The 24,629-nt window shown below is 37.9% G+C and overlaps 1 protein-coding gene across 4 annotated transcripts in view; it reads left to right on the top strand.

Annotated features, from left to right (window-relative positions):
* The window catches only part of EML4 (EMAP like 4), a 173,218-nt gene that overhangs the window by 16,006 nt on the left and 132,583 nt on the right, over nt 1-24,629 (top strand). The window contains exon 2 of one of the 4 annotated variants that reach the window (XM_033175898.1): nt 2,658-2,770. The exons of the other annotated variants lie outside the window; for them this stretch is intronic. Within the exon in view, the coding sequence (XP_033031789.1) occupies nt 2,746-2,770 (25 nt within the window). The 5' untranslated portion in view covers nt 2,658-2,745. The remainder of the gene's footprint in view (nt 1-2,657; nt 2,771-24,629) is intronic. 4 annotated transcript variants of the gene reach the window in all.

The raw sequence follows: 24,629 nt of genomic DNA, 5'->3' as shown, positions 1-24,629 counted from the left end.
AGAGCCTTCTTTATAGTCTCCTGAACATAGCATGGAGTCTTTGGGGAACTAGTAAGTAAATATTAGTAATTGAGTATAGAGATGAGAGATGAAGGCAGGAGAGGACCATATCACTGATTATCTTCAGTGTCATGCTGAAGAGTTTGGCTTTGGGCCTGAAGGTGATGGGGGAGCCACTAAAGGACTTGTAATCAAGTTTGGATTTTAGAAAGTTTAGTCTGCTGGTACTGGGGAGAATGAATTAGAGCAGACAATATTGAAAATAGGAATATCAGTGTGGAGTTTTTGCAGTAATCTAGGAGAGACATGAAAGGGGCCTGAAACAGGTCTTCCCTCTTTTCTTCAGTAGTTGGATAGGAGATACGGACCGATTTAAAATTAGAGGAAAATTCTGCAAGAGTCTCTTAGGAATCAGGCGCTTTAAGCATATAATTTTAAGTGTTCATAGTAACTCTGAAATATCATTATTTATAATACCAATTAAAAAGGCCCCAAAAAGCTATTGAGAATTAAATTGCTAAACGGATGCCCCATCAGCCTCTAACATTTTAGAGTTTATTTCCTGTAAATAAGGCTTTCTCCTACATAATCATACTTACAAGCAACAAAATCAGTAAAGGTTGATACATTACTAATTCTCAGACCCATTCTAGTTTCACTAAGTGAAATAACTGGAGTGTGATCTTTAAAAAGTCTATGCTTGTTTTACTGAATTTTGCTATGTCTGTTTTTACCTGGGAATAATGCTAGCTACCTACTTCGGATTGAATCACTTTTCCTGTTTTCCAAATAGCTTATAATTGCCACAGAAAAATACATAGCCAAAATAACTAAGGAGATCCTGAACTACGTTACTGTGTAATTTTATTTCCCTATATTAAGCACAGGGAAGCACAAGTTCATTCTGGATCCACAATGAATTTGATTTTTGACTTTTTGAAAGTCCTTAATTTACATTTGAAAAAAAAAATCTTTAACTGTAAGGTAAATATTTTTAGTGCCTTAACTTGACAAACTTGCTGTATACCCTAGGGTAGATTATGGAATTTGAAAAACAACAGATAAGATAAAGACACATTCCTAAGAAATGTATGAGAAAGTGTTTTAGAGCAGGCTTTTGAGAATCATTTTCTTTTCTTTGCTTATTAATCTCTTCCTACCTCACATCGCTGACATTTTGTTTTAACCCTGGATAAGGTAGTTAGCTATTTCTGTCAGACTTCATTGGACTTACTTAAAACTGGGTATACTCTGCTCCTTTGGGGATTTGTCTGTCATTTTCATTATCAAATGCATTCTCAATAGCAAATTTTCACGGTCCTCTGTTTTAAAACAACATTAAAGCATTTCGTATCTTGGTTTTAGTGAAAGAGTAGAACTACAGAGTGGTTTTCAGATTTCTAAATTTTTAAATCCATTTTATTGAGCTTTTACATATAATAAAATGACAATTTTAGGAGTACAATGGGTCTTAATTTATATCATTGTGTATTCACTGCTACAATCAAGATATAGAACATTTTTGTTACCCAAAAAATTCTCTCATGCCTCTTTGTAGTCAGTCCCTTCCCTCTACCTCCAATTCTTGGCAACTGCTGATCTGCTTTTTTCCATTTATTTATATATATATATATATATATGTATTTTTTTTTTTTTCTTTTGAGACAGGTTCTCACTCTCTTGCCCAGGCTGGAGTGCAGTGGCAGGATCTCAGTTCACTGTAACGTCCAATTCTTGGGCTCAAGTGATCCTCTCACTTCAGCCTTCCAAGTAACTGGGACTATAGGCACACACCACCATGCCTGGCTAATTTTTTTTTTGTATTTTTTGTAGAAATGGGGTTTTGCCATGTGGCCCAGGCTCGTCTTGAACTCTGGGCTCAAGTGATCTGCCTGCTTCAGCTTCCCAAAGTTCTGGGATTACAGGGGTAAGCCACCACATCCAGTGTATTTTGTCTTTTCTAGAATTTCACATGACTGGGATCTTACAATCTGTGGTCTTTTTTGTGCTTTTTACTTAGCATATTGCTTTAGAGATTCATCCATGTTGTTTGTTTCACTAGTTCATTCCTTTTTATTGCTGAGTAATATTTCTTTGTGTGAATATACGACACTTAGTTTATTCCGTAGATGATGGACATTTCGGTTGCTATTAGTTTTGGCTGTTATGAATAAAGCTGCAGTGAACATTTGCGTATACATCTCCTTTCAGGCCCTAGCAACCATGAATCTGTTTTCTTTATGAATTTGCCTATTTGGTGCTCTTTTTAAAAAAAAAAATTGTTGCCTTAATTTTTGAGAGTATTTTATATGCTTTGGATACAAGTCCTGTATAAAAAATGTGGTTTGCAAATATTTTTCTCCCAGTCTGTGGCTTGCCTTTTCATAAATTAACAGTCTTTAGAAGAGTGAAAGTTTTTTAGTTTGATGAAATTCATTTATCAGTTTATTTTAATGTTCAACTTATTTTTTTCTTTTGTAGTTTATACTTTTTGTGTCCTGCTTAAGGAATTTTTGCCTAACCCAAGGTCACAAAGATTCTTATTATTTCTTAGTTTTTGCTCTTATTTTTAGGTCGATGATCTCTGTAGAGTTGATTTTTATATAGGGTATGAGGTCAAGGTTCATTTATTTGCACACTGATGATTTTTGTTCCAGCACAATTGAACTAATTGAAAAGATTGGCCTTTTTCCATTGAATTACCTTGGCACCTTTGCTGAAAATCAACAGACCACGTATGTGTAGATGAAGTTCTGCACTTTCTATTCTGGTATGTCAATCTCTGTTTGTCACTAAGCAAATACCACATTTTCTTAATTACTATAGCTGCATAGTAAAGGTTTCAATTAAAATTTTTATATATTTGAAAAACAATGTAGAGGAAATGGAAAATAATGTAGAGGACCTCCTGGGCTCAAGTGATCCTCCCACTCACCTCGCGGAGTAGCTGGGACTACAGGTGCACACCACCCTGCCTAGCTAATTTTTGTATTTTTTGTGTTGAGGAGGGTTTTTGCCATATTGCCCAGGCTGGTCTCAAACTCCTGGGCTCAAACGATCCGCCAGTCTCAGCCTCTCAAAGTGCTGGGATTATAAGCCGTGAACCACTGCTCCTGGGTACTTACATTTTAGAGTTTACTTTTAAAATTACTTTTTTTTTTTTTTTGAGACAGAGTCTTGCTTTGTCACCCAGGCTGGAGTGCAGTGGTGCGATCTTGGCTTACTGCAGCCTCTGCCTTCTGTGTTAGCCTCCTGAGTAGCAGAGATTACAGGCACCTGCACCATGCCTGGCTAATTTTTGTATTTTTAGTAGAGACGGAGTTTCACCATGTTGGCCAGGTTGGTCTCGAACTCCTGACCTCAGGTGACCTGCCCACCTTGGCTTCCCGTAGGACTGGGATTTACAGGCATGAACCACCATGCCCTGCCTACTTTTAAAATTACTTTCAGGGGCCAAGCATGGTGGCTCACACCTGTAATCCCAGCACATTAGGAGTCAGAGGCAGGAGGATCGCTCAAACCCAGCTAGGCAGCATTATTCCCAGGTAAAAATAGACATAGCAAAGTTAAGTAAAAAGAGCATGGACTTTTTAAAGTTCAAACTCCAGTTATCCCACTTTTAGCTTTTCTGAGCCTTTTTGTTTGTTTTAAATTTTTTAAGAGATGGGATTTCGCTTTGTTGCCTAGACTGGTCTCAAACTCCTGGACTCAAGCCATCCTCCCTATTCGGCCTCCCAAAGTGCTGGTATTACAGGCATGAGCCACCATGACCAGCCATGAGCCTTATTTTTAAAACAGTGATAATATTTCAGAGTTACTATGGGGAGCACCTGAAATTTTATTCATGAAGTGTCTGATTCATAAGAGAGTCCTGTTGATTTTTCCTCTTTAAATTTAAATCTGTCCATATCTCCTATCCCACCACCCAGTGAAGGGAGGAGACCTGTTTCAGGCCCTTATCATGCCTCTCCTAGATTGAGTTCAAGACCAGCCTGGGCTACATAGCATGACCATGTCTCTACTAGAAAGAAAATTAGTGAGCCAGGCGTGGTGGTGCGTACCTGCAGTCCCTGTTACTTGGGAGGCCAAGATGAGAGGATTGCATGAGTCCAGTAGTTCAAGGTGGCAATGAGCGATGATCTTGCTACTGCACTCCAGGTTCTGTGACAGAGCGAGAACCTGTCTCAAATAAATAAATAATAAAATTACCTTCAAAAACATGATCTCCTTAATTCACTAACAATCTTAGGAATTAGAACAGACATTAATATCCATATTTTATAAATGAGGAAACTATAAGGTTTAAGAGGGCTGATTTGAGATCATACAGTTAGTGTGATAAAGCACTGAAGCCCAAGTCATGACTTTCAAAATATGGTGCTTTCCACTATATGATACTAATTTCATTTGCTGTTGTTCTCTCATGTTGAATATTGAAGAATGAGTGTTTTATGAATAATTCAATCTCAAAATTTTATTTAATTATATAGCTACATGAAGACAGCTAATCCATTTCCTTGGTTACTAACATCATGAGACATACTAAGAAGTCAAAATTCCCAATCTGAAATGCAAAGAGGAAAAAAAAAAGTCATCAAAATTAGGCTTTTTTTTTTTTTTTAGGTGGTGGTGTTTTACAACCAGAAGAGGTACTTATAATTTGATTTTAAATTTAGGAATGCAGGGAAGAGGCAAGATTTGTTAAAAGAAAGCAGAAATATTTCTTGAAAAACTTATTTTAAGAATTAAAGATGCTCTTGTCAGGATGATAGAACTTAAGCTTTAGACTATTTGAGTGTGTATGTGTTACCTATATTCTCTTCTGTTGACAGACCTTCTGTTCTTTGCAACCTTAAGTCCCTTTCCTCCCGTTCCCTCCTCCTACTGAGTCCCCTGACAATGTTAGGTCATAGTTAGGAGGTTCTTGCAGGAGTAGTGATGAAAGATAATGGTGACTAGAGTTTGAGTAGTGATGGCAAAAGAAACGGTAGGGTTTGGAATATATTTTGAGGGGCCTGTGGATGTGCTTGATGAACGGATGTAAGGGATGAAGAAAACGAATGAATCACGGATAACTCCTAGTTTTTCAGCTTGATCAACTTGTTAGTACTATTTACTGATGTGGGGAAGACTTAGATGAATTAGATGAGCTATACAGTGAATGAAGGGAAATCAGATAGAAGCTATTTTTTTTAAGTTTTGTTTTCATAAAAAGTAATGTCACATCTCAGACATTGGAAAGGTAGAGACTAGATGAAATTACTTATGATCCTGACTTCCTGACACAATAATTTTAAGTGTTTTAGTGTGTATCTTTATAGTCTTGTGTAGTGGTTGGCATCCTTTCTGTAAAGGCAGCTACTTAACTCTGTTGTAGCATGAAAGCAGCCATATAAACAATATGTAAACAAATGAGTGTACTTGTGTTCCAGTAAAGCTTTGTTTATGGACATTGAAATTTGAACTTAATGTAATTTTCACATATCGCAAAAAATTCTTTTACTCATTTTTTCCCCCAAACATTAAAAAATGCAAAAACCATTCTTTGTGTGCAGGCCACACAAAAACAGTTGGCAGGCCAGATTTGGCTATCTAGCCAGTTTACAGGCCCCGATCTTGTGCATTTGTTTTATGGTTACAGTCATTATCTTACATTGAATTTTATTACCTACCTTTTCTACTTTATATATGTGCATACTTTTTAAGTTAAAAGACAAAGTGATTGCATTTGTTAAATAGTAGGCACTGATAAACTTAGTTTACAGAGTGCCTTTATGTTCATTAATTTTTAAATTCTTAGAATAACCGTGGGAAGTGTGTGTCATGCTTAATATATAGTAAAATATGTATTATGTACATAATTGAGGGTCAGATATACATTATCATTAGATCTCTGTCTCTTCCATTTCTCTCTATATGTTGGCTTTATTCTCTGAAATGATCTTTCCCCAGCAGCAGTGGTCATGGCTACCAGTAGCTCTGGAACAGTATCCTCAAAGTTGCCCTCCCTCAACACTAGTTTGAGAAATTCTAAGGCAGGACTTTGGTCCTGTTGCATCAAAATTTCATCCCACTGTTAATCATTATGTGTTGAAAGGGCAGAGTCACGTAGGAAGATAAGAGTTCTCATTTAGAACCAACGTTTAGAAAAATAGGAGGGAGAGTGGGTAGTTTCTCAGATGAAGGATAGGGTAGTACGGACATGGCCACCTGGGGGAATTGTGAGTTAGCCACCCCAAATTGTGTCTGTTAACATTGTTTGATATTGATTTAATTTTATGCTCTTGTCATTTACCTATTTGTGTTATACTCAATTCTCTTTGCCATTGCCGCTTTATGTTTTATCACCACCTCAAATTGAATTTTAAAAATCCCTAGTTTTGCCGGACATCGTGGCCTACACCTGTATGTAATCCCAACACTTTGGGAGGCTGAGGCGGGTGGATCACCTGAGGTCAGGAGTTCGAGACCAGCCTGACCGACATGGAGAAACCCCATCTCTACTAAAAATACAGAATTAGCCAGGCATGGTGGCACATGCCTGTAATCCCAGCTACTCGGGAGGCTGAAGCAGGAGAAACATTTGAACCTGGGAGGTGGAGGTTGTGGTGAGCCAAGATCACACCATTGCACTCTAGCCTGGGCAATAAGAGTGAAACTCTGTCTCAAAAAAAAAAAAAAGAAAAAATTCCCTTGTTTTGAATGTCATTTCCCCAAGAGTCTAGGTCTTATACCTCAGTGAAAGTTACACTTTTATTTGTTTTGTTTGTTTGTTTTTTTGTTGTTGTTTTGTTTTGTTTTTTTTTGAGGTGTAGTCTTGCTCCTCTTTTGCCCACACTGGAGTGCAGTGGCACACTCTTGGTGCTTAACTGCAATCTCTGCCTACTGGCTTCAAGAGCTTCTTCTCCTCCCTCAGCCTCCCGAGTAGCTGGGATTGCAGGCACCCACCATCATGCTTGGCTAATTTTTATATTTTTAGCAAAGACGGTGTTTCAGCCGGGTGAGGTGGCTCACGCCTGTAATTCCAGCACTTTGGAAGGCTGAGGCGGGCGGATCACGAGATCAGGAGATTGAGACCATCCTGACTAACAGAGTGAAACCTCACCTCTACTAAAAATACAAAAAATTAGCCGGACGTGGTGGCAGGTGCCTGTAGTCCCAGCTACTGGGGAGGCTGAGGCAGGAGAATGGCATGAACCAAGGAGGCGGAGCTTGCAGTGAGCCCAGATCGCCCTGTTGCACTCCAGCCTGGGCAACAGGGCGAGACTCTGTCTCAAAAAAAAAAGGCAGAGTTTCACCACATTGGCCAGACTGGTCTTGAGCTCCTGACCCCGAGTGATCCACCTGCCTCAGCCTCCCAAAGTACTGGGATTACAGGCATGTGCCACTGTGCCCAGCCTACTGTTTTCTTTTTAAAAGACCATATTCTGACCACTCCAGTCCCTTAAATACTAGAGTTCTTTTATGACAAAAATCTTGGTCATTTCCTGCCTCTTTGATTATAATATGAAGAGCTAGATGAGAAACAGATGAGCATCATTTGGAAATTCCAGATATTAAAGTATGAATGTATTTTGCTAGAATAACTGGCTCCCACTAGGATTCAAAAACCCAGAAAAACAGTGAGAAATGAAGCAGTTGCTCTTTTCTGAGTTTTCAGAACAATTGATTCCACTATCATGATTTTCACTTTTCTGTGAGACCCTGAGATTCTTGGTGCATCTGCAGAAAGCATTTAGGGTTTTGCTAATCTGAAGGAGTGACTGGTGAAACTCAAGTATAGGGTATGTCAGGGAGGCAGTGGAAAACTGACATGTTTGGCTGGTTGGCTCCATTTGGCCAAACCTTAAGTCTTTAGCGGCAGTACGATATGCTTCATAGTAAATAACAGTCATATACCATATATGAGGGTACTTCCATACGATTTTAATACCGTATTTTACTGTACCTTTTCTGTGCTTATATACATACCATTGTGTTACCATTTCCTACAGTATTCGGTGCAGTAATATGCTATACCAGTTTGCAGCCTAGGAGCAGTAGGTATACCGTGTAGCCTAGGTCTGTAGTAGGCTATACCATCTAGGTTTGTGTAAGTACATTCTGTGATTTTGCAGAATGAAATTGCCTGTGATGCATTTATCAGAACTGACACATGTCTGTACTGTAAAATGTGCATGTAATTTATTCTGCTGAAGGAAAAATTAGAAGGTGGTTTTCAGATGAAGAATAAAAGGAGGAAAAGCATTTAGAATGGTGTCTGCTGTGTAATTGTTTAGACTGACAGTGGAAAATGTCTTAGCAAAGAAGTTGCTGTTGCAATTTTATTTCTTAAGACCAAATCCAATCTGATGCGATAATGAGAACTAAAATGATTTAAATTCCTTTAAGTTTTGACCTTTTTCATTTCTGAGATTTCTTAAAGGGACATTGTGCTATATTTTGCTTTTAAGTTTTCACTTTTGTCATTTATTGAAATCATTGTAGGCGTTCTTTTTTTTTTTCCTTTTTCCTTTTTTAATGAAGTGGGATCTTGGTATGTCACCTAGGCTGGAGTGCAGCAGCACAATCATGGCTCACTGCAGCCTTGACCTCCGGGGCTCAAGCAGTCTTCCTGCTTCAGACTCCTGGGTAGCTGGGACTGTAGGCATGCACCACCATACCCAGCTAGTATTTTTATTTTTTGTAGAGACGGGATCTCGCTATGTTGCCTTTACTGTCTGGAACTCCTGGGCTCAAGTGATCGTCTCCCTTTGGCCTCCCAGAGTGCTGGGATTACAGGCCTGAGACACTGTGCCTTATCTGCAGTCTTATTTTAAAATGTGTTAACATTACTTTATTGTGAAATAGTTGTAGAATTTCCCTTTTACCATTTTTAGGGTAATTCATGTTTGCTTATTTTAAATTTTATTAATCATTGTTTTTATAGCCTATATAAATATACTAAAAAAGATAGTCATCATAAACTTTTAATGTATAATGTTAACGGTTTATTTGAAATGGGATATCCTGTGGTGTTTGGTTAAGGAAATCAAGTCCTTTTATATAAGATTAGGCAAAGCATATTTGTATATTTTTCAGTTATTTTCTTTATATTTCTTTTCTTTTCTTTTTTGTGTCTAGTCCTGAATGCTGAATCCAGATCTTTTTCACTTCTCTTTTTTTTGTGTGTGTGTGTGTGCTGGATAATTTATATTATTGTTGACTTGTACTATGAAAACAAATTTTTTGTCAGAAAATATTCTGTGAATATTTTCCCCTACATTGTGGCTTGCCTAGTTACTTTTTAAATGATATCTTTTGATTGACTTTTTAATTTACCTTTTTTATTTCTTTTTTTTTTTTTTTAGACAAGGTCTTGCTCTGTTGCCCAAGCAGTAGCTCATGTGATGCCCAACCTCCACCTCTTAGGCTCAAGCGATCCTCTCACCTCAGCGTCCCAAGTAGCTGGGACTACTGATGTGCACCACCATGCCCAGCTTATTTTTGTATATTTTGTAGAGATGGGATTTTCACCATGTTGCCCAGTCTTGTCTCGAACTCCTGGGCTCAAGCGATCCACTTGTTCTCAGCTCCCAAAGTGCTGGGATTACAGGAGTGAGCACGGCCTGGCAGAGATCTTTAATCTTGATGGTCTGATTTATCATTTGTTCTTTAGGGTTTTGGCTTTTAGGTCTATGTTCTACCTTAGATTAATTTCTGTGTATGGTATAAGATAAGAGTTAAAAATTATTTTTTTCTTATAAATAGCCTTATAAACAGTAACAAACAACATTGTTTGACAAAGACTCTGCTTTATTTCCAAATTAGGTAATCAGTATTACATGATAAATTTATTAGTTCTTTCAAAGTAGTTGCATGGTTAGCTAGCTCATTGGTTACAGAAGCTATATTGTTTAGGTCAGAATTATGGGTTTATGCCTTCAGGATCCAGTTAACGTGGCCTTGTTTTGTGGCCATGGAATGTATTTCTCCTAACTTGCTTTAGTCATTTGTTAGATTGGTTTCATTGCAAGTAAGAGGGTATATGATAACTTCATCATGCTACCAGGTAAAACATTAGAGCATATGCCTTACGTGACTATTAACTAATTTAATATTGAGTGAAAGAGATTACATTACTACATTTTAAGGGTACAGTATTCATAGTATTATGATGTTTAATGTATCATACTCAGTTTTTATGCCATACTAAAATAAGCAATAATACATTGATTTTAGTAAACATTAGGAAATAGTTTTTCAGAGTTTTGTGTAGAGTGGGAAATGTAGATCTGACACTGTGAAGTCCATTTGTTAGGTTTTGTGCGTAAACGATGCTAAGTATAAAAATTCAAGACATAGGAAAATTTAAAATATACGTTTACATATGCTTGTGCCAATATATAGACCATTCCATAAACCCAATTATTGGCTTACATTTCTGAGATACCAGCATTAAACATGAGTTATCTTTTAAGAGGCTGAATTTGAATTATATTACTATGTTAGGATTTGTGCCAGCTTTTGGTTAATCATTATCTTGTTGATTATATTTGGTTCACGATGACTCATTTTTCAAGGAGCTTTATTGCAGCATTACATATTTACTACAGGAAGCCTGGATGGAAATGGAGCATCAGGTTATTGGAGATTTTTTTCTCCAATCTTTATTGTACCAAGTGTTATTAAAGTTAATTATTTTTCAATAACTGAATTCCCTGTAGAACCTAGTACTTCATTAACCAACTGTTAGAGGATCAGTTATTCCTTTTTCATGGCAGACAAATATATCTTTGATGATTACTTAAATATTGGTCATACATTGACCAAACTTAGATGTAGTATTTTATTCTCATCAAATTGAGTATGGTCATTAACTAAGAATTTTGGAATCAGAGATATTTGAGATTGAACCTTGTTTGTAAAATTTACTAGCTTTGGAAGCTTGTGCAAATACTTCTCTGAACCTTAGCATTCATTCAGTCATTAATGAGTGAATTAATACATTCATTTATTAATGTATTTGGATAAAAATATTTACCTTGCAAGATCAGATTAAAAAGGACATATAAAAGAGTATTAGCACTTAATATGTGCTTAATGGTGATCACCATCTGTTGACACTTGCTTATAGTATATATTGAGGTTAGGAGTGCCAGTCATTTAGCCCTTCTCTCTCCAGGTTCTAAGAGATAAATAATGGACACAGCATAAGGCCAGTAGTCTGATCTGTTTCTAAAATTTAGACTATCTGATAACAGCAGAATTTGAGACCATAACATGGATCTAAGGATAAATTGAGAGTCTGCTGCAATCACCAACAAATCTAGACTGTGAGACTATGGGGAGAGTTCAGTCTGCCATGCCGACTCTGACTACACTTAATCTGGCAGCTGGCGAGAAGATTAGAGGCTTGTTTTATGTACCTAGTTAACAGCCTAACAAAGAGCTGGAGTGAGAAAGGGAAAGATGGCCTTGTTTTCTATGCAGTAACCTAATTTCCTTCTTGTTAAAAATAAGGTCCAAGGAAAGCTAAATCTAACCCACCAAATTAGTAACTTCCCTTCCCTCTCTACCCCTGCAGGAGTTTGTGGCTTGAGTTTGTGGAAGAGAGACTGGGAGAGTTTTCTGTAATACCTAATAGAGTAACCACCCTGCCTCCACCCTGCCCTCTACTGTGGAAAAGAGAAGGGAAGTCTTATTCTTTGTAACAGGAGATTAGTGTAAGAGTGCCCCCTACTTTGAAAAAGTAAACTTCACTTATGTTCAGTGTTTTTGTAGGCCCAAAGAGTAAATACAGTAGAAGAGCCCTGCAAAAATGAAAAGCCACGCTAGGAATCAAAGAATATGTTGGTTTAAGGAAGTAAATTATGTCTTTATTTTTTGAGACAGGGTCGCACTCTGTCACCCAGGCTGGAGTGCAGTGGTGAGATCACTGCTTACTGTAACCTTGACCTCCCAGGATCAGGTGATACTCCCACCTCAGATTCCCGAGTAGCTGGCACCACAGGCATGCACCACCACTCTTGGCTAATTTTTGTATTTTTTTGTAGAGATGAGGTTTTGCCATATGCCCAGGCTGGTCTCCAACTACGTGGGCTCAAGTGATCCACTTTCCTCAGCCTCCCAAAATTTGCTGGGTTTAACGTGTGAGCCACAACGCTCCCAGCCATCTTTTAAACTTGTTAATAGAAAAATTGATGTTGGTAAAGAAAAAGAACCCCCCAGAAAGATAGAGGCAATAAAAATCACAAGTCATCTATTGGCAGGAGGTGATAAGAGTTCTGTTTGCAAAGATATATTTAAGACATCTATTTAAATACTAGAATTTTTTTTAAATGAAAATATCAGTAAATCCAAAACAATAGTCTTCAGAAAAAAAAACAAAGTGGTGTAAACTCAACGTAAATTGTAAATCTATTCGGTAAATGAGTAATTTTAAATATCTGTGAAATATATATTAGTAGTGAATATTTTATCTTAAAAAGCAAAAATGTGAGAGTGATCATTTATTGGCACTTAAGAAGAAACCAGTAAACGTGTAGCAAAATAGTGAATAATTGTCAGTTAAGCCAGTCAGTGTGTCATTAGCTATTGACAAAGATTATAGTTTTGGAAATAACTCCAGATGTGCTCCACCTCACACTTTATGTACTCCTTTAGCCAGGATTTATAAAATAGAATTAGAAGCATAATATATGTGTTTGTAATTTGAAGCATAGGGTAGTGGTTAAGAATCTGGGCTCCAGAGTCACAGTGCCTACGTGTACATCCTGGCACCTGCAATAACTAGTTTGTATCCTTGGACAAGTTATTTAATCTTTCTGTGTGCCTCATTTGTGTGTTTTTTTTTTTTTTTTTTTTGAGACGGAGTCTCGCTCTGTCGCCCAGGCTGGAGTGCAGTGGCGCGATCTCCACTCCCTGCAAGCTCCGCCTCTCGGGTTCACGCCATTCTTCTGCCTCAGCCTCCCGTGTAGCTGGGACTACAGGCGCCCGCCACCGCACCCGGCTAGTTTTTTTTGTATTTTTTTAGTAGAGACGGGGTTTCACCATGTTAGCCTGGATGGTCTCGATCTCCTGACCTCGTGATCCGCCCGTCTCGGCCTCCCAAAGTGCTGGGATTACAGGCTTGAGCCATCGCGCCCGGCCTGTGTGCCTCATTTGTAAAGTGGGACTAATACAAGTACCTAGTTCATAGGGTTGCTTATCAGTGACTTTAATGGAATTATGGCGACCAGTTTGCTACAGGTTAGGTAGTGAATGGAAAATGAGAATGTCCAAACACCTATAGCTTGCTCCTACCAGGACTTCTTAAGGGAGATAGAGGGAGTCTGACTTAAAATTGATTTTTTTTTTTTTTTTTTTTTTTGGTTAATAGAGATGTGAATATCCTGAGGGAAAATGACCAGTGGAGAGGTCAGATGTGAGAGAGAATGGGCATATATGATTGACGTAAGGTCTCTAAAGATAGTAATAGGGGAAACGCTCTAAAGCACTGGGGGAAGGCTTGTTGTTTAACTCAAGAGGCAACTGTTTTAATGAGTTGGGAGGGACTGGGTGTGGTGGCTCACACCTGTAATCCCAGCACTTGGGGAAGCCAAGGTGGGAGGATTGCTTGAGACCAGGAGTTCAAGACCAGCCTGGGCAACATAGTGAGACCTCCATCTCTACAAAAAAAGAAGAAAAATTTTAAAAGGAAAAGGTGATAAGGATGCTACTTTGGGGAGGAATATTTCTACCTGAAGTCTGCTATTTTCTCTTTGAAAGAGGAAGTGAGGACAAATTCTGAGAAGTATGAGGTGGAGGTGGGGAATCGAAAGCTGGAAGAGAGTTGTGAGGATTTGGAATAGTTACTGGGGCAATGGGAGCTGGAGATCACTTGGAAAATGTAGAGAGACCAAGATGGGTTTGATGAGCAAGGGTTTTTGTGGTGGTCCCCGTTGTGTGTATATATTCTCATTCCTTCCCTCTGTCTCTCTCTGCAGTACCCAGCAGCCACTGTGTAGAAACAGAAAAGCTGGGCAGTCAAAATGTTCTGGTATTGGTGGAGGCAGGACTTGACAAAGCAGAGTGGTGTGGGAAGACCCAGGGGCCAAGAGTTGGAAGGATTGCAGTGAGAGTGGTTGAAATTATGTGTCTTGGGGGTTTAGGCTGGAGAGTGAACACATTGAAGCCAAGACAAGGCTGATAGGTGGGGAGAAAGTGGAAGAACATTAACACCAAAAGTTTCCATGAAGCTAAAGGGTGAAGTGTGATGGGGAATAGGAGTGAAAGAGACAGAGGATAAGGGGTTGTAGTTATGGGCCAAGATAATGAGTCTTAAGATTTCAGAGGAGTAATTATTGTAGATGATTAAGTGAGTGGTTATAGAGGTGGATTACTCAATTGGGTAGTGGCTATCTCTTCACTCCAGGAGAGCAGCTAGGATGTTCACATGGATCTGCAATTTGCCCAGGCTAATAATGGCTGGAAAGGTAAATTAGATAGTAAGATCAAAACTTATATGTAATTTGGAGAGTAACTGAGAAGTTGATTGACGATAATGATGAATAATTAGGTTAGTTGTTAGATCCTAGTTATAAGTAAAGGAGGAAGGTTTTGCAGGAGACTTTTGGTGTAATCGTATGTATGCTGCAATAGAAGACAGGACAATGCTGTTATCTGTTTTCTGTGTGAGAGGTATAAGAGAAAGAATAGTTGCCATTTTGACTCAGCTGGAATGGAATTGGTGTCGTGTGGGAAAGCTGGTTTCAATTAGAGCACAAAGGTAGATTGAGGTTCTGTAAAGGATCTAGAGAAGTTTATTTGAAAATAAGCATTACAAATGGCAGTAGTGAAAAAGGGAAAAGAGGGAGAGTGAATGGGTAAGTAAGAGAAGGAACCCAAGCCTTACAGAAATCCGAGGCCATAATTTACTAGTCAGATGGTAAATGTATCAGGGAAATGAAAGTCATCTATGGGTTATTGTGGAATCATGGAAAGAGACCATTTACTTTAAAGGATAAGTATATGGGATATCATTTATGCCAGTCTTAAAAAACAATTTTGACATTGAATCATTCCTTAATGAGATGAACAATGGCTGAGTAAATAAGGTTGCTGAGATTTAGAATAGAAATATCGGCCGGGCGCGGTGGCTCACACCTGTAATCCCAGCACTTTGGGAGGCCGAGGCGGGTGGATCATGAGGTCAGGAGATCGAGACCATCCTGGGTAATACGGTGAAACGCCGTCTCTACTCAAAATATGAAACAAACAATTAGCCAGGCGTGGTGGCGGGTGCCTATAGTCCCAGCTACTCGGGAAGCTGAGGCAGGAGAATGGCATTAACCCGGGAGGCTGAGCTTGCAGTGAGCCAAGATTGCGCCACTCCACTTCGGCCTGGGCAACAGAGCAAGACTCCGTCTCAAAAAAGAAAAAAGAAAAGAAAAGAAATATCAGTGTTGTGTAGACATGGGGAAAAAGAAAGAATTTCAACAAAAATTAATGGCCTTTGCTCTGCATATGACCTATAAGCTGTAGATAGCAGTCTTTTTTGAATTTGGCATAAATGCTTTTATGGATAAATGTTAATTTGAGGTTGTCAGGTGTTGTGGTTGTCAGGCATATTTAATTCAACAAATGCTGATTTCTTATTTGCTGGTCATTGAGATCAAAAGCTCTCTTTTTGACTTGAACTCCCTTTCTCCAGTTGAAAAGATAGTTTCAGAAATTCTGGCACTAATTCAGACTTACAGACTTTCTTTGTAGAGACAGTAATTCTCAAGTTCAGCAGTTTGACTCTAAATATCATAACAATTCTAAATTCGTATCTAAAGGAATGTTTTAAATCTTTTTTGGTATTTTTAAAGAGTTTTTGCAGACACTCATAGTCTTGGCATGCCTTCTGTTGAATCTTTGGTGGGAGAAAGAACGTAAAGTAAAGGACTGAAATTTCCAGCGCTTTGCAGGGGATAGTAGGAGAAATAAGGCAGGAAATGAGGGCCCACCTAGAGCACAGTTTATTCCAAGTCTTTTCCACTTCCCCTGTTCTCCATGGGCTGCCTGCTGTATTCTCCTAACGATGACCCTGAGAAATTAAGTGAATTGCATCCTCTAATTGTTGTCTACAGCAGTAATATGACAAAAGTATAGGATTTTTAAGTTCTTTTAAGTGAAGGATACCTGTATTCTAATTTCCATCAATCAAGTCGAATTTGTGAAGATTTTGTCAACTGTGCTAATTTTCAAAATGTTCTTGTTGGCTACATGCTAGCTGGGAATTATAACTCTGAAAGCATTACCATCAAAATCTAGCTATTAAGTAAATGTATAAAACTAATTTATCAAGCACCAGTCTGTATCAGAAACTGTTTGATGTTCTTTATGTGTATTGGCTCATTTAATCCTCATAGTAAGTTATGAGGATTAACTCATAATAAGTTAGCATTATTATCCCCATTTTATAGAGGTGGAAACTAAGGGATGAGTTAATTAACTTGCCCAAGAGCACACAGCCAGGCTTAATGTATGCAGATTTTCAACTTGATTTAGGAAGTTGAACATAAGTCTACTAGAACTTTAAAAAGTTAAAAGTATAACGCTTTCTGTGATGAAGCAATCCCACTTCTGAGTATATATCCAAAGGAATTGAAACCATTATGTTGAAGAGATGCCTGCACTCTCATGTTCATTGGCGCTTTATTCACAATAGCAAGGATATGGAAACCACAGAAGTGCCCATCAATAGATGAACAGATAAGAAAAACGTACTCAGCCTTGAAAAGGGGGAAATCCTGTCATTTGCAGCAAAATGGATGAACCTAGAAGACATTCTGCTGAGTGAAATAAGCTAGGCACAGAGAAACAAAACCCAAATAGCCACATTACTTCACTTATATGTGGAAACTGAAAAAAAGTCGAACTCAGAAGTAGAAAATAGGTTGGGCATGGTGGCTCATGCCTGTAATCCCAGCACTTTGGGAGGCTGAGGTAGGCAGATCACTTGAGGCCAGGAGTTAAAGACCAGCCTGGCCAACATGGTGAAACCCCATCTCTACTAAAAATACAAAAAATTAGCCAGGTGTGGTGTCACATACCTGTAATCCCAGCTCCTCAGGAGGCTGAGGCAGGAGACTCGCTTGAATTCAGGAGGCAGAGGTTGCAGTGAGCCGAGATTGCGCCACTGCACTCCAGCCTGGGTGACAGAGTGAGACTCCATCTCAAAAAAGAAAAAAAGAAGTAGAAAGTAGAATGACAGTTGCCGGGGGCTTGGAGGGGTGTAGACAGGGAAAGGAGAGGCAATGGTCAAATAGTAGAAAGTTTCATTTGGACAAGAGAAATAGATCCTGGTGATCTATTGCACAGTATGGTGTCTGTATATAATAATAAGGTATTGTAGACCAGGTGCAGTGGCTCACGCCTATAATCTCAGTGCTTTGGGAGGCCAAGGTGGAAGGATTGCTTGTGGCCAGTAGTTCGAGACTAGCCTGGTGTATTAGTCAGTGTTCTCTAGAGGGACAGAACTAACAGGATACATGATATATAAAAGGGAGTTTATTAAACGGTATTGACTCACACAATGACAAAGTGAGGTTTCACAATAGGCCATCTGTACACTGAGGAGCAAGGAAGCCAGTCTGAGTCCCAAAGCTGAAGAACTTGGAGTCTGATGTTTGAAGGCAGAAATCATCCAGCACGGGAGAAAGATGGAGGCCAGAAGACTACACCAGTCTAGTCTTTCCATGTTCTTCTGCCTGCTTTTATTCTGGCTGTGCTGGCAGCCGATTAGATGGTGCCTACCCAGATTGAGGGTGGGTCTGCCTTTCCTAATCCATTGACTCAAATGTTAATCTCCTTTGGCAGCAGCCTTCAATCCAATCAAGTTGACACTCAGTATAAACCGTCACACCTGGGCAATGTAGCAAGACCCCCCATCTCTACAAAAAATTTAAAAATTAGCCTGGTGTGGTGGTGCATGCCTGTAGTCTTGGCTGGTTAGGAGGCTGAGGCCTGAGGGTTGCTTGAGCCTAGCAGTTTGAGGCTGCGTTGAGCAATGATTGTACCACTGTACTCCAGCCTGGGTGACAGAGCTGTACCCTAACTCTAATAATAATAAGAAGAAGAAGAAGAAGAACATATTACATATTTCAAAATAGAATAAAATAGTGAATTTTAAATATTCTCACCATAAAGAAGTATTTGGCCATTCTATAATGTATACATATATTGAAATATCACATTGTGTCCCATAAATACATAAAATTATTATTTACCAGTTAAAATAAAACTTAGCATTTTCCATAAGTATATGAAGGTAAGTTTAGTTTTTTCCCCTCGTGGTCCAGTAGACATAGTTTGTCTTTCCATCTGTGGTGGCCCTTTTATGTTTATCAGAGGATCTGAAATAAAAACATTTGAATCCATGTTGAATACACTGTAATAGAGTTTTTCTGAACTTGAATAAATTTGGTTTGTCATTTTCAAGCAAAGTATATTGACATAGCTGTAATTAAAGTTTTTAATATAACAAAGTTCACATGAACTTTATATAGATTTTATTTGTAGTACAGTGGATGGCATCATTACCTATGGAAGCAGTTATACAAGATGGCTAGTCTGGAATCACAGATTAATATTAACAGCCATTTATTTACTTATTTTTTCAGACTTAATAGACACACCCTTTTTTTTGTAGAAGTTCCCCCCGTCCCCTACATGTTTTGGTGTGAATTGCAGTTGCCTGAACATAAAGAGGGAAAAAAACCCAGAAGGGATTAATTGATATTATACTTTTATGCCACATGTATAGGCACAAAAAGGCCTGGACCTCAACAGTTTGATAGGGAAAGAGTCCCCTGTTTAGTAACTATAGTGGTAATAATAATGAAAATATAGTGCTTACTATAAGGTACAGTGCTAAGCACTCTGTATTCCTTTATAAGATATTGTTGTCTTTCTTTTTCCCCCAAAGAGATGGAGTCTTGCTCTTTTGCCCAGGCTAGGGTGCAAGTGACACAATCATGGTGCACTGCACCTTGAACTCCTGGATTCAAGGGATCCTCCCACCTCAGCCCCTGGAATAGCTAGGACTACAGGCACATGCTACCACACCTGGCTAATTTTAAAAGTTTTTAATAGAGATGGGTCTCACTATGTTGCCCAGGCTGGTCTCAAACTCCTGGGCTCAAGTGATCCTCCTGCCTTGGCCTCCTAAAGTGCTGTAATTACAGATATAAGCCACCATACTTGGCCTATCTTTCTTTTAAAAATTTAGAAGTTTTAGTTTTAGAACCATTAGATGACTTTTGACAAGCTATATAAACAGTTAATGGCAAAGACAGGTTTTGAACCCAGGGGGTCTGATTTCAGTACCTACAGCTTAATCTCTTGTCTGCTGTGGTATATGGCAGGGGCTGGCAAACTTCTTCTGGAAAGGGCCAGATAATAAATATTTTAGGCTTGGTGGGCCACACATCTCCAGTGGAACTATTCCTCTCTGCTGTTTTTGTAAAATAGCCATTGGCAGTACCCGAAAGAGTGGGCCGGGGCTATATTGTAACAAACTTTTATTTATGAACACTGAATTTCATGTAATGTTTATGGGTCTCTAATAGCTGTTCCTTGAATTTGTTTTTCAGCTGTTTAAAAATGTAAGAAATCATTCTCGTTCTCTTACCATACAACTAAGGGATGGTGATGGGATCAGATTTGGCTTGTGGGCGGTAGTATGCCAACGACTACTGAATGGCTTGCTATATTTGTTCTCCCTACTAGAATAAACAGAAATGGATGATTCTTTTAACATAAGTTTTTCAGAATAAAGAAAAACTGTTACAGGGAGAGTTAGACCTAGTTAACTAGTTAACCTAGTTAGGTAGGTAGAGTTACAAGTTAGTAATGAATCTATGTAAATATTCTTTGCATCAGATGTTCATGAATGCTAAGATTATGGGGTCCCTTTAATATTACAGTTCTTCCTATTACTGTACCACATGGCTTTAGAAATTATAAATATTCATTTCTTAATCATTTGCAATACATTGCCATTTTGTTCTATAATCATCCAAAGAACTTTGATTCGAGGTCCTTCTGTATATTAAGTGTTGAGGTAATTTGATTCTTTTAAGAGAAAAATTTTTTGGAAATAAAATGAAGGATTCTCAATAAAGATGATTCATGCAAACTTTACAAAGTTTGCCTCTTAGATTACAATTTGACATTTATAAACTTGACCTTGTAGAATTTTAGTGTAAGTTGGCTTATGTGCAACAAAAAACACCCCCAGATGTGATCACTGATATGATTCTGAATTAAAATGCTTAATGAAAACTTCTAGTGTTGACAAATCAACACTAATCAAATAAAAATCTGTCCTTACACATAGTGAAGTTTATCAGCAAAAGTTTACATTTTTATATTTGGTAGGGAAAAGAGATATACTCTAAAAGTAAACTAATTTCAGCTTGACCAATAATAATAATAATAGGTGTAGATGGTGTTGAATTAAATGCCCCTGCCCTGAGTTAGCTTCCCTGGCTTATATAACCCGCAGTAAGCACTCAATGAATGTTTGCTCTTAGACGCTGTGCCTGGCCTGAATCAGTAGGCACTTAAATGAAGGAAGCAGAAGATCTGTTAGTACAAAAGGAAAGGGTTTTGTTGTTGTTGTTTTGTTGTTGTTTGTTTTAAGGAAGTATCAACTTAGATTTTTTAGACAGAAATGCATAAATTGTTTGTTATACTAATACTGTGTCAGAATTATTTAGTGATTGGCTATAGCCTATAGTATGAAATCTTATTTTCTTTGGGTTAGAATTCCGTCATTTGGCCCCAGCCTTCCTTTCTAGTCTTATTTTTACTCTCCTGTGTTAACAAACTATATAGTCAGTTTCTATTACTCAGTCATTTATCCACAAATATTCTACCACTTTGGAATTTTCTGTTTCCTCTACCTAACCAGTTTCTGCTTAGATTTCAAGACCCAAATAAAATTTTTTTTCTTTCATTAGGACCACTCTTGCTCATCATGATCATTTTTGCTTCTAAATTTCTAGCACTTACTGCGTTTATCACTCATTTGACTCTTTTTCTGCTTTGTGAACATTTCTTATAAAAGTAAGTAAACATTTGTACAGTATTTCTAAATCTGTAGACCTTATTCAGGTTTCACAAATGTGTTCCATATCGCATTCCCCCACTCCGGTCCAATCCAGAATCAGGCGTTACATTTAGTTTTTAATTTTAATTAATATATTTTTTAGAGAGAGGGCCTCACTCTGTCACCCAGGATGAAGTGCAGTGGCTTAATTATAGCTTACTATAGCCTCAAATTCCTGGGATCAAGTGATCCTCCCACCTCAGCCTCCTAAGTAGCTGGGACTATAAGTGCACTCCACTGCATCCAGATGATTTTTGAATTTCTAGGGGAGAAATGGGATTTCACTGTCTTGCCCAGGCAGGTCCCAAACTCCTGGCCTCAAGAGTTCTCCTGCCTTGACCTCCCAAAGTGTTGGGATTATAGACGTGGGCACTTCTCCCAGCCTGCATTTAGTTTTTATGCCTACTTTTATGTCTAGTCATCTCTCCTACTTTAATCTGGAACTGAACTGTTCCTGAGCCTTTTTTGTTCCTTTTATGACATTGACAGTTTTGAAGATTACTAGCCATTTATTTTGTAGGATGTCTTTCGATTTGGTTTTATCTGGTATTTCATGATCAGATTTAGGATATGCATTTTTGGCACATATACTACATAAGTGATGTGTTCTCAGTGCATCATGTATATTATTTTTGGGAAATAGTAAAATTTAAATCACCACAGTGAATTATAATAATTGCTGATGAGTTTGAATAATACAATAATCAAGACAGTCCTGGGTTCAAATTCTGTCCCTACCATTTGCTGATCATATAATCTTGGGTGTTACCTCTGTTTAGCTAATTTCTACATCTGTAATTGCAGGTAATTTAAATACCTTTTGGTAGGTCAAAAATAGTTGCATATTGGCAGTTTTATAGGGATCTGTCTAATATTTATAGATTTGTGAGATGAAATGAGACAATGCATCTGGCACTGAATATGTATTAAGTATACTGTAGCAATATATTATTTTTCAATATAGTTCTGTAAAAATATGTCAGCATGATTATTGGTTACATTATAAAATGAAGTTATTTTTAAGTTGGATGTATAACACCTCCTCTATTTGATATTATCAGTTATCATTTGTAGTTTTATAAAAGTAATTTCCAAACACAACCAAAACTTTTATAAATATATGTATTTTACAAAACCATATCTATGTATACACATACAACCTCCAAATATATATTAATGTAATACTAGATATAACTAGTTTTCATATAAGTAATTTAAAGAATGTAAGTAATACCTTAAGGGTAATTGAAGTGTCTTAGGGTTGTTTGCCTCTGCACTGAATGACCTAGGACCTTATACTTTTTCACTTATTGGTATCTTTAAAAATATGATTTTCTCATTGATGGATGAGTTGTCAGTTTCTTGCTTACCTCAGCAGCTCTACCTGAACCACTTTTTAATTTGTTGCTTTTTATTTGCTGGGAATTGGAAAACCAGATTATTTTGGTTCCTACCCAGTTCTAATAAACGTAGTTAACAGGCAACTTATGAGGGCCAGAGGACCTTTCCTGAACATAAGTGGTCTTTATACTTATGGTTTTAGTTTGGATTGTTGTGAGGTCTTTTTCTGCTCACTTTCTGGTCTTGGCTCAGTTCTGATGACTTGTCTCTGAGTTTGGCATAATATAAAATGCAAATTCATAATATTAAATAAGAATTCACCTTTGCTTTACTGATGAGTAATTGATTTCCTAATTGTTCTGTGTTTTAGACAATCATATTTGAGCTATAGTTACATTATCTTATAGGAAGTTTTTCCTTAAATGTTGCAGTGAAGTTTAGTAATTGAGAGTCCTGAAAATGGCAGTATTTGGATATGAGTATGCTATAGTATTGACACTATTGAAACTCAATAGTGTCAAAAGTCAGTAGGATGTGAATATGCTACAGTATTGACACTATTGAAAGTCAATAGCGTCAAAAGTCAATTGGATATGAGTATGCTACAGTATTGACAGTATTGAAAGTCGGACATCAGTCTGCGAGAGCCTACTTTATGATAGCAGCTCACACTTCCTATTTCATCTCTTTTTTGGTGGACAGGTACAAATTACATTTGTTTACTACCTTTTCAACTCATGTTTCCGCATTTATTCGTTTATTCTTCCTGGCCACTCTGGGAGGGAGGCCTTATGTCTTCTGAATAAAGGACAGGTTTAAGAACAGAAGGTGAATAGATGCAGAGTGAGTATTCAAATTTTGAGATAAATTTTCATTCTCAAACCTACTTTGAATCTGAATAATTTTGCCTTACATCATTTAGAACCAGATTTTTTTAAAGTTCTGATTTTGTATGTATAATCAAAGAACTAAAATGTATTTTTAAAATTTTCTATTTTATGTTGAATGTTTTCTTTACAATAGATTTATTTTGGAAACCTGCTCCTTTTTCTCCCCTCCCCTCCCCTCCCCTCCCCTCCCCTCCCCTTCCCTTCCCCTCCCCTTCCCTCCCTTCCCTTCCCTTCCCCTCCCCTCCCTTCCCTGTCACGTCTCATCTTGTCTCGTCTCGTCTCCTTTTTTTGAGACAGTCTCACTCTGTCGCCCAGGCTGGAGTGCAGTGGTGCGATCTCGGCCCATTACAACCTCCGCCCTCTGAGTTCAAGTGATTCTCCTGCCTCAGCCTCCCAAGTAGCTGGGATTACAGGCACCTCAGCCGGCTAATTTTTTATGTTTTTAGTATTTTTTATGTTTTGACAAGGCTGGTCTTGAACTCCTGACCGCATGATCCACCCTCCTCAGCCTCCCAAAGTGCTGGAATTACAGGTGTGAGCCACCGCGCCCAGTCTGGAAGCCTACTCCTTTTATTTTTATTTATTTATTTATTTTTTTGAGACAGGGTCTCGTTCTGTCTGGCTTTTTCTTTTTTCTTTTTTTTTCTCCAGACACAGAAAGCCACATAGAACAAAGTTAAAGCTTGGTAAATTATTATGAAATGGATATCCTTGTAACTACAGTCTAGAACAAGAAGTAGAAGTTATTATGAAATGGACATCCTTGTAACCACAGTCTAGAACAACAAATAGTAGTCATTTCAGAAGCCCCTATAGGTGCCCATCCCAGTTACAGTCTCTTTCCTTCCAAATTGTTACTACTCCTAGCTTTTGTAGTAATCACTTCCTATTTCCTTATGGTTTTATCCCCTAAGAGTCCATTGCTAGACACTAGAGTTTAGTCTTCCCTTTTTAAAATAAAGTACTTAAAATGCATCTTTATTATGATCTAATTGTAAAGGAAAGAGAAATTATAATATATTAAAAAATCGCTAATATGATACTAAAAGCAGTTTTTGGAAACTCAAAGCCCTACATAACTAAAAATATGGTTTCAAAACATAAAATAATTTTTAGACAATTATGTTCACTTTTCTGGTTTTTTTCCTTTTAACAAATACCACAAAGCAGAAGGGTACTCTAACTTTCTTTCAATACCGATCTTTTTTTCCAAGATAATATGTTGTATTTCTTCTTATGTTGATTATCATTTGTGCAGGGCTTTTCAGTTTCTAAAA

This window comes from Trachypithecus francoisi, unplaced genomic scaffold (genome assembly GCF_009764315.1).
Source record: "Trachypithecus francoisi isolate TF-2019V2 unplaced genomic scaffold, Tfra_2.0 Lachesis_group17, whole genome shotgun sequence".
Classification (NCBI taxonomy): Eukaryota; Metazoa; Chordata; class Mammalia; order Primates; family Cercopithecidae; genus Trachypithecus; species Trachypithecus francoisi.
This window is presented reverse-complemented; position numbering and strand designations above follow the sequence as displayed.